Source organism: Botrytis porri (assembly GCF_014898465.1).
Source record: "Botrytis porri strain MUCL 3234 chromosome Unknown BPOR_008, whole genome shotgun sequence".
NCBI lineage: Eukaryota > Fungi > Ascomycota > Leotiomycetes > Helotiales > Sclerotiniaceae > Botrytis > Botrytis porri.
In genome coordinates, this window is record NW_024066082.1 from 1,236,401 (window position 1) to 1,247,931 (window position 11,531).

Sequence of the window (11,531 nt, forward strand, 5' to 3'; positions counted from 1 at the left end):
TGCGTCTGTGTCAAAGTGCTTAGGAGTGAGTACCCGAGATGGAGAGATGAAAAGTCAGTGTAATGTGAAAATCAAGTTTCTCATAGAGTCAGTGATTGATAGGAGTTTATTGATAAAATCGTTGTACGCCGGAAGCCTGATCTGTTGAAATATACAAGTTCGTTACATAAGCATCACTGGAGCCCACAATAGCGAGTCCATGTCAATAAAGAGAACTGTTATTATGTTGGAAATCAGACTCTATCTAATGTTTCCTACATACCTAGATTGATACTCATAAATATATGCCGAACCCAACAGCTCAGTGTAACGTGAAAAATTTACCTACAAGGTGCTACATAGCTGTAATAAAATTATTAGCGACCGCTCCCCCAAAAGGATTCAACAAAACTTCCCGAAAACGCTTTTGAAACGTTTGTAAACGACCGACACATTTCAGATGTGCAACAAAACTTTTCGAGATCGCACTCAGTCACGTGCAGCTGATATCGTTGGTCAGTTTTCTGCATCACGTTCATGATGCTGATGACTAATCCGGGTAGAGAGATACACCAGTGGGTGCACGGACTCATGGGTCAGCTTATCCCCTAGACCGCCATTATATGACGCCTCGCTTAACAGGGATCTTAGTGATCAATCAGAACATCAGGATTCTGAGAATTCTTATAATATTAGGACTATATTCTATAATAATTATTGAAACACTTATTATTATTATATAAAGGAATATTACATTCTTTATATTCTTATTTATTCTTATACCTTATTCTTTTTAATTTAAAATTAATAAATTTCTTCTTTAATATAACCCTTTTTGTTTTATAAAATTATCTCTTATAAATATAACAATTCTTTTTACTTTTCAATTATATAAAATGATAATTTTAAAAAGAATTATAATCTTTAATTAAGATTAGTTAAATTTGTTTTATATATTTAGAATAATATTTAAATTCAAATTCAATAATCAATCTATTAGTAAGAGATTTTCGAAAATCATTATACTTAAGAAATTTAATTATAAAATATTTTAATATAATTTCTTTATAAATTAAATAGCAATTAATTAAAACAATAACAAAAAGTCATTATTTTAAAGCTTAATGATTATTATATTATTGTTATTTGTTGGAAGTTGTAGCACGTGCTCTAAGCTACTGTGTATATATTACTTCTACTTCGTAGTTAGATTTTACCTTAGTATAATTAATCTACAGAGTCAATAATACATGCATTCTACTGGCCTACTCCTTCATTGTGAACATTATTAATACTTTAATATAAATGTATATAATTAATCTTCTATATTAATAGTATTTATATTATAATTATAATTATTAAAAAGAATTGAAATAGGTAATTCTTTCTTATATTTATTTTCGAATAGTATTTGAATTGTTTTAGTTTTTGAAAAGGTAATTTTCAATCTTTTATATATTCTATTAATAAAAGTTTTTTATTATAAATTATAAATCAGATTAAAACCATTATATTATTTTTCCATATTATAAAACATATATTATTTGAAAATAATACTTTAGATTAAATTATTCCTTCTAATATCTTATTATCTTTAGTATTTTAAACTTTTAAATTAATTAGATCTTTATAAATACTAGAATTAAACCTATATATCTTTGTCACAGTATATCCTAAATAACGTATATACTCCAAAAAGTTATAGGAAATGAATAGATTATCAAAATAAATATAATATAATGCTTTAGGTAATCTTTATATCAAATATAGAACTACTATTTGTATAGGATTTATATGTTTTTCATTTATTATTAATCCTAAAAGAGGGGGTATAATTATACTTATAGAATTATTCTTTTTGTTAATCTTATACTAATTCTATATTATAAAGAAGCTTTAATCTATTATTATTTATATTTTAAATTCTATAGATATAGGTTTATTTTTAATAATAATAATAAAGCTTAATTAGTTAGAATATTGAGCTATACCTTTATTGATTGATATTCAACCTTAAGGTATTTATATTAAAAGATTGATACTTTAAATATAATCTAACAATAGATTTACTTATAAATAAACATATTAGTATATAAAATTCAAATACACAAAATGATATCTCACTTTTTTATAAACATTAATTATTTTAAAGGGTTTAATATAATACCTTATATAAAACTTTTCAAATCTATTCCTTAATATGAAATATATATAAAAATGTATATTAATATTCTTATTATATTCCTAATAAATTTCAAGTTTAAACTCAATATAAACTGATATATGTATATATATATTTAAATATAGATAAACCTTGTTTGTTATTATAAAATATTATCGAAATATCTATAAATTCAAAAGTTCTTTGTTTTTTTATATTTATATATATGAATTTGTTTATTTTATTATCAATTCTATTATTTTAATAAGAAAATAAATATAAAATAAATTGAATATATTATATTCTTGAGTATTAGCTTATAAAATGAATTTTCAATTGAAATTAATATAATTTATAAATTCGAAAGAACTCTTTACTTTTGAAATAAAGGGGATATCTAAGTGTAATGTTTTTATATTTGTGGGATTAAATTTTGTATTAATCAAAATTATATTGATGGAATTATTGTGTATTGTATATTTATTGATTTCCTTATTATTAATATTATTTATAAAAATATTGATGGTTTTGTTTAATGTATGAACCACTCAGGCGTCATATAATGACGGTCTAGGGGATAATAAGTAAAGTACAATTCTATATCAAAAAGATCAATTTTAATAATTCAATTATAATTCAATATTTCACTAAATTATTTTGAAATTGAAACAAATAATTTATAAATACTAAAATTCCACATAATATAAAAATTGAATCAAAAAAAAGAAAATTTGAAGTTTTTTCAAAACGAATATAAATTGTAATTAAAATTTGAAATCAATGGATTTGAACGTGAAATTATGCTTTCTTCTTAAGTGTCCCGTGAGTTCGTGCACCCACTGGTGGCACTGGTGGTAGTGTGAAAATCAATCTTCCTCTTGAACTGAAAAATGAAATATGGGTATCTGTATAATATTGAATCGTTGCCCGTCTACCAATATTACCGGCTTCGCCTACTTGTATATGAAAATGGCAAAAGGTAAAGTACCTAGTAGCCTTAATTTCCTGTTCATGATGAGTTCACCTACTCACCGACTTCAAACCATTCAGACGAGAAGGGCAAATATCGAACAGAATAGGTACATTCTTTAATATTCAGAGATAATACAATTCATATATAATGTATATACACTGTCGTCCACGTCACTCTCTCTATAGTACTACAGTATCCAAGAACAACGCTGAAAGAATAAAGCCCTCCATTCCCTCAAACTCCAAGGTTTTATGTTCAAGAATACCTAGGAGTGCCCCACAAATCCAGCGCCGATTGTTTATTCCCCAAACGCCAATTTGACTCCAATTTCCCAGTTCATAACGCTAAATTGAGAATTTTGTGCCCCAGATTCCGTTTGCAAAATGGCGTCCATCCCTGAATATGTCCTCTCAGGTATCATCTTGATTTGCGTCTCCTATAGCGTCGTCGAAGATGTAATGAAGAATGAAGCTCACGATGGTCGTTTGTAATATGATGTATCAATTATAGATATGTATGAGTAAATTGATTTGTTGTGTTTGGTGGTTGATAATGTTGTTGATATGGATGATTCGGTAGGGAGAAGTCCGCAGTTTTCAGAAGAGGATTCAAGATACCGCTTGGAATGGACGGCCTTGCTGGTGCAGGTGGTAAATTTGACGTTGGTGCTGGCGTATTAGAGGGGAAAAATTGTGACAAGGAATTCACTTGTGGCATCATCTGTTGCTGTGGTGTTGTTTCATCTGGCCAGCCCCACTTCGTTTTGAGTTCTTTGTGTAAAAATCCAACTCTCCAACCCGTCTCTTTTCGAATTTTTTCGAATATGGTGAGTACTTCTTCTTGTTCGCGACGAACGACTAAACATTCGGCAGCAATAGCTAAGGAGCGAAGCGCGACACTAGCTACTCCCCTGTCCTTGACGTGTGCTACAATGCCACATATGGAACGAGAATGGTCTTGCTGCATATCATGCATATCCGAATTTTCTGGGCTCAACAACGGATTGATTTGAGGGAGAAGGCACATCGCTGTGTGGTAGAACAATCTACCAACGATTGTGGCACGTTTGAGAAGCCTATCAGTTTGTGATTAGTAGGTTACTTTGTACAACCCGCTTAATGGATAGATACTCACCAGACTTCTGGGAAGGCGGAACTTGAGGTGGTCTGTGACGGATACAAATAAGCCATTGGGTGCATGGTCCGAGGTATACTATTATTCCAGCTATCACAAAGATTCTTTAATTTTTGCCACTCCGCATACCTAGATTGCATTCGAATTTGTTCGTCGTGTGGTGATGCCTCCTGAAACCGTGGGATTGATGCCCGGAAATTTGCGATTTTACCAATGATGTATAGCATCCGATGGACCCAGACTTCCTCTCGTCCAGCTTCCAATTCCCGTGAAAAGTCCATATCCACTCCCCATTGATCTGGTTCCCAAGCTACCTGCCAATTAAAATGCAAACAACTGAGCAATTCCATACCAACATTAAGCCAAAAGCATGCGGCCCCTACACCAGTACTTCTTGCATTCCATCCACATTCCTTAATCAAAGCTCGTGCTCCGGCAATATGGTTCATACGTTGCATCGCTCTTTCGGACATGATCTCATAAACGTTAAGAATGACAGCTGTAGTTGCACAGATGACAGTATCGCGATCGGGATTTTGTAACGATCGCAACAATTGAGTAGTGGCTGTATCATAATAATATAATGCTTTGTCCTCCTGGTAAACAGGATTGACAAGAGTCAAATGTCGAGCTCCACATGCTAGGAAAGCATTAAGAAGCATGGGTTCTCCTAGAGAATGGAACGGCAATAGCCTGGAGAAGTGTTTCATCGGGTCCATACTATCCATCCATAATCCAACTTCCTCGACGAAAACCTGCATATATAGAACTTCTTCGGGAGTAGTAAGATAATCCCGAGATTCGTTTGGTGGCGTGATAATATGTTCCGAAGCAGTGTATGCAGTCGGCGCGGTCAAATAGCTAGAAGTCTCACTACCAGCGTGAGATAAATGTGTACTTGTATGCCTAGAATGTGAAGAATTTGCCATCTCTTGCTTAACCCCAAGGTTATTTTCCATGAAAGTACCAGTAGTCTGTATTGGTGGAAGGGCATTTCCTTGCATCATAGGATCACCAACCACAGGTCGCATAGGATATTCGGTGGGTGGATCTCGAGGAGGAGTAATTGTTTGTTCGATGTGAGCATACCGACTTAGGCCGCCCTTGTATTCCGAAGCAATTTCGCGGGATTCATCTTGGAATTGAACTGAAAATGCGTGAGTAAATGTATGGCGAAAACATCCTTCAATCTACTGACCTGACCAATCTGCTGTCGGAGGGATCATTGGTGGTGATTTGATCTGGGTATCGATAAAATTTAATCGCACCCCTCTTTTGCATTCCCTACTAGATTTCCGGCAATTCAGACAGTTTGGCAGACCCTCATCACATTTCAAATGTCTTTCTCTGCATGTCAAACATCCTGTTCGTACCCGTTTTGGTTTATTTGCAGCAGTTGTAGAAGCTTCCGCAGCAGTTGCGGAAGACCCATCATTTCCTGGCATCTGATTATCTATCTTCGCTCGAACTTTAATGTGCTTTGGCTTTCCATTAATCTTTTGACGTTTTGTAGGTCTATGACTGTTGTCGCAGATAGGATAAGCTGGGGAAGCGTATCGTTGATCGCCAATGATAGTCAAGTCCGATGTGGTACTGGTAGATCCCGAATATATAGGTGAGGGGTTCGATTGAAGGTATTGATATTCCAGACCGAATCCTGGCGCAAGATGAGGCTGGTTGTATGCCGCCACGATTGGGTATGCTGCGAATCTTCGCAGAAGATTTTCTTGTGGTATCTCCGTATTCCCAATAACATTGGCCAACGAGAAGAAATTTGAAGCTGGGATACAATGGCCGATATTATGCAGATGAAGATCGAAGCAATGTCACGGTAGAAACCCACAATGATGGTAATTTGTGATTAATATTGCCGTGCGATATCGATTTCATGGACTAAGTAGAACTTGGAATGGAGTTGAGGTAAGTTTTGCATAGGAAGCACGGAAAGCTGAGGATCCGATGTCAAAAAAAAGATGATCTTGATACTACTCAGGTATCCTATCCATGTGAAGGTCGAGAACAAAGATGATATAGGTAGATTCGCTATGTCGACAATGGAGATGGGAATGTTTGAAAAAAAGAAATTCTGAAGTAGGGAATCAATTATTTACATCCATATCTCCACATAAATGTGGTAACAATGGTATCTAATTACTGCTTGGTTGCTTTTTTTTTTGGTCAATTTAAATGATGAAGTTATTTTGTTAGATTTATTTTATTGTCATACTTATGGAGTACATCCGCATCCTCTTTATTGATTGGTGGCGGCTGGAAATTATGAAGTGAGTGAAGCTAATAGAAGCCTGTTTGAAGTGAAGGTACGAAATGTGCTGTAGAGGGATAAATTCCCGAACTGATGTACTTCGTATGTACTTCGTACTATGTAGGTACCTACTAGGTAGCATCTCGGTGATCATCGCCCTCCCCCCCTTCCCCCCCTTGATGCTTTGATTCGGCACGACTTTCAATAATTGGTAAATAAGGATCAAATTCTAGACTCATGATTCTCTGGTTAATGGATGTGAATGGTATGATAGGATGGGATTAAGAAATTCACAGATTAACCAGATTAACCAGATGAAAAGAAGATGAAGCTATACTCAGATAAGTTTACTGTCTCCGGTTTTCTCTTCAAGGATCCAACGCCGCCATTCTACTTTGGAGCCGATCTAAGAACTTGAGTGGAAGGAAGATCTTGGCCTTGTACGAGAGCGAGCAAGAGTACGGACACAGCACATAACAAGTGTGAAACTAACTGCGAGTGAAAACAGAGAACTTGGAAAGGTACTCCCTGAGTTTGATCGATGTCGTGTAATGCATATTCTTACCAGTGTTGGAGTCCTAGAAGTCCTGGAATATATCATACTGTACCTGCCTCGCCTACCCCAAGGAGGCACAGTCGTGCGTGAATCTTATTCTGGGTTACATTGCGGAAGATCTATTGATTCCATTCAGAGCATAAGATGATATCTTTCCAACAATATCTTGGTAGCCAGCGTCAATGAGAAAGCATCTATGTATCCCGATTTAGGAAATGATCTTCCTCAAGATATCCAATACCTACAATGCCTGTATCATGGCTTTTCTTATTATCCATGATACTCTTGATGGCAATTCCTTTTTGCGCTCCATGGACCATATGGACATTACAGCTGATAATTGTCCTTGGACTCATCCAGAGGCGTTTCTTATAAGGTTAGTAAGTGATTTCAATCTATTACCTTCCTCACATAGTAAGCTCACGACCTCAAAGTAAGATCAGTGTGTATTTCCATCCAGTATCTTATTCGAACACTTTCTAGAACTCCACGAGTACAATAAATGTTTGCCATCCAGCGCGGACAAGAGATACAGACTTCTCATCATCTGTATTGTACGCCATGTGTACCACGTACACAAGAATCGCGATATTCTCACCGCCGATCCATGTTCATATCACAAACCTCGGGATGTACATGTTCGATCTCCCTCCCTTCTCGGAATGTGACAGTATGTATTATGTATGTAGGATTACTGACTTGCAGGACTTTGAACTTCTTGGCACATCGGCCCGGTAATAGATCTGGAAGACCCCGTTTGCTCTAAGAAGAACATCTTGCATTGCACGTGATAAGCTTAATCTCCACGTCTCATCAACCACGATTCTGAAGACCATGAATGAACGTTGGATGTTTTATGCATCAATAGTATGTATTAGATGCGCTAAGCGCCGCATACCTTTGATCTACCAGTATTTGTCTATGTGCCTTTTATTAATACCGCATGATGTCGAAGGTGACTAGGTCAGCGAAACGACTTTCTATTTTAGCTTCATCTACGTTAGTTATGTATGCATATGAGCGTGGATCATGAACATGGAGGGTATGGATTAGGTTACTGCAGTCATCAATAAGTATGACTTCTTCACAAGCAAGGCAGCATTAGACCTGCATATCAGAACTCTGTGAGTGTCCTAAGTCGATGAGGAATAGTCACAACCAGAATTCGAGTATTAATCTGACACGTCTGCGGGGTTCGTTCATGCTTAGCACAGGTGTAAAGATTACAAATTTACATTTTTCGAGTTAAACCCTCACTCATTGTTCGTTTCTTACCCATTGACTACTTACTTCGCTGGCATTCCCCGTCTTTGATCTATATACAGAACCATCCCATTTGTCAAGGCCAAACCGGAAGACTCTTCTATTTTCGTTAACAATTGAAGTTTGCAAGTCCTATAAATACCTCTACTGTTTACAGAAGTTTCTTCATTACCCCATGATTGGAAATTTGTCCTATTTTTAGGCAATGAAGTATCATCGAAATGATACCATCCAGGAAGAGAGGATCTGTACTCTCAAACCTGTAAAGTTCTATTACTGTGTCTACCTTGTAGAGCATACAAACCCCTACAATTATAACATCAAACTCGAAGCGCTATCTTCAGTGTCTTCAGCCAAGTCTAGACAGGTGCTACAGTCGTCGATTCGGACGGAGTTACTTTGAACCTGGCCAAACTCTGTCTTATTATCTCGAATCAGGCTTGGGCACCCGTACCCTACCTGGCGTTTTTGACCTCACCAGGTATTTACTCTACCCTATAAGTATATAGCAGAGTGGATACTCAGAAAAATCAAAAATATCGCTGGGTATTCGAGGTATCCGGGGTAAATATTATATAATCGTCTAATAGTTATTGTTTTAAGAGGAGATTATTTTCAATCTATTTAATAATTCAGATGTATAAATTAATAATATTAAGATTATAATGGTAAATATAATCCTTTACCCTATATAAAAGTTTTCTTTATAATAAGTTTAAATTATATGAAAGTTACGAGTTATATGTATATGAATATTTATTATTATCATCTAAACTCTTTAAAAGAATTATAATTGTAAGTATCAATTAATAATCAACTATTCAAATTAGAATTTGTAAATTATAATAAAGAAATGAATTTCTATTTTATTAATTAAAAAACTCAATAATCTAATGAATTCATATAATGTTTACTCGCGAATATATTTATACTCAATATCATCTCTCGAATATTTACCCTATTCAAAAAATATTATAGATTGAATATTCATTGAAATACCCAGAAAAAATACCCGGGTATACCTGGGTAAACCCTACTCGGTGCCCAATCCCGCCTCAAATTCCCAAAGATCTCAGAAACTCGCTTGTTTTCTTCAACGTAACAACCGTTTTGGGGTGCTGCGAGAATAGAGCGTCAAGGTTGGGGTAGGATCAGAGTGTGAGAACCCATTGGCTTTTCCTGTCTGCATCAAGGAACGAAATCATTCGAAGCCGCATTCACCGATATCAATATAAGATGCAGGAGTGAAGGTATCAGGTCCTCTAATATGTCAGTTACATTATCCATGAGGACTGGAACCTTTCGATGTACAGGCTCTTGAAAGTACTCGATTTTGAATTTTGAACTTCGGCGTTGTTTGCAAATGCTTTACAAGATGTAACTACTCCACGACTTTCCTTGCTCTTTGGCTTTTCTCCAACACAGTACAATATTGAATGCTTTCACGATCTATCTTGCGAATATAGCCTCTTCACTTTATGGTTAAATACCTATGCCTTCAAGCTTTTAAACTCGCTCAACATATCCATCTGTATATTCCCATGATATCTCCCATCCTTCATTGCACTGTCTCTGTATGGAGATTGAAGATCTCACCCCAATTGAGACTTTCAACCCCTTTCAATCTCTCAAAAAAATCGAACTTCTCAAGGCTTGCAAGCGGAAAGACAGTCTTTTCACATTGCACTTTCATTCCATGTTGAATTGATACCTCTCTCAATTGTTCATGATTTTTCAACCGACTATTATCTATCGTCTGAAATTTTCCGAATACAACTCCAGAATGTGGATTTCTTCCACACACAAGTATTCCCTACAATTTCGATAACATTACGTTTGTGTGTAATCAGCGTGATCATTCTGTATTGTTTTCCCGTTTAAATTCGCCTATCTAGCCACAGTCGATAGACAGCTATGTTTTTGATATTCAGAAGTATATGAGGTGCTTGATCTCAGCAGTACCGTATCGGAAATTGCACTCAACGGGGATTCTTTCTTGCTATTAATAAAGTCCGCGGAGAGTGCAACGTAAACTCTGTGAGCCGAGTAGACGTGGTGTTGATTCAGCATTCTATGTGCCAATTCGAAGTGCTGAGGCACAGAAAATAGAATTCCACATTATGCGTCTTTATGTAACGGTCAATTACCTGGTTTGGAGTCTTCCAGCTCTACGGCTCCTATCTCATCATTATCATGGTATAGATGTCCATAGTATTTCCGAAGTATTTACAGATCTGGTCTCGCATCGCTTTTTGAATCTGAGATTCGGCTATTCCATCAATTGATATTTACATCGCTTCAGCATCGCCTTCTCGTCTGATGTCTACAGGACCCCCCTCAAGCAACCCCTCTCTCCTCGGTACCTTTCTTCAGATCATCTGCTCGTGTTCTAGATAATGATAATAACCATCCATATAAAGAATCAAAAGTTCGAATCCCAAATCATCGATGTAGGAATGAAAGACGTATGTAGGTAAATATGTCGCTGTGAAAAGTTCTTCTCATCTGATGTTCCCAGGATGCAAATGAGGATTCTTGCATAGCTGCAAACACATATTTTGCGATCTGAATTGATGATTAATTACTCGCAGGTTTGTTTTGTCAACAAGAACTCCAAAAATAGACAGCAAGTTGAAAAATCGTTAGTCCCCACTCTTGCTGACATCACATTGCGTCCATAATGTTGTTACCTTTGCGTAATGCGCAGGTTTTGGATCGCGCTGAAGGTCCAAGGAGAATTTCGCGGATTTGTTTAGTTTTAATATGTAGATAGGTAGGTATGATGACCTTTGAATCACGGTATACAATACATTTGTTCAATATAAAAGCATTGTATCAGACTTATGATTTGAAATCGAGGTGCTGTAGAATTATTGTTGTTGGTATCTTATTCATTCGCTTGGACCCCTCATATTCCACGTTTACACCTGTTACCACCATCTTCAGACCTCGCCTCTGGGGGTCCCGAGAGTCAGAAGCGAGCGGTGCTAAAAGAAGTTCAAAATTGTAGTCCAGAGCACTGATTACGGATAGGCACATGGATTCTTACTTGCTAAAGATATTATTATTTTCTATATTTTAAAATTTATACATGTATCAATTCGACATCAGCATCAAACATGAAATCATGCAATTCCACACTCTGGAACTACCATTTTACATCTTCATCACATTCATCATCATCACTCCCAGGCGTTGATTA

The 11,531-nt window shown here is 35.9% G+C and overlaps 2 protein-coding genes across 2 annotated transcripts; one reads left to right on the top strand and one right to left on the bottom strand.

Moving 5' to 3' along the window:
* Positions 1–3,215: 3,215 nt before the first annotated feature.
* EAF01_006495 (uncharacterized protein) lies at positions 3,216–6,550 on the bottom strand. Its single transcript, XM_038914749.1, has 3 exons — positions 5,446–6,550; positions 4,377–5,394; positions 3,216–4,188 (listed from the first exon to the last, which is right to left on the bottom strand). Exons 1-3 carry the CDS (start codon positions 5,690–5,692, stop codon positions 3,618–3,620), a joined length of 1,836 nt encoding a protein of 611 aa, XP_038769704.1. The 5' UTR covers positions 5,693–6,550; the 3' UTR covers positions 3,216–3,617.
* A 773-nt stretch (positions 6,551–7,323) lies between these two features.
* EAF01_006496 (uncharacterized protein) lies at positions 7,324–7,804 on the top strand (the record flags this gene model as incomplete). Its single annotated transcript, XM_038914750.1, has 3 exons — positions 7,324–7,446; positions 7,550–7,747; positions 7,772–7,804. The coding sequence occupies 3 exons, from the start codon at positions 7,324–7,326 to the stop codon at positions 7,802–7,804; spliced, it is 354 nt and encodes a 117-aa protein (XP_038769705.1).
* Between the last annotated feature and the right edge of the window lie 3,727 nt (positions 7,805–11,531).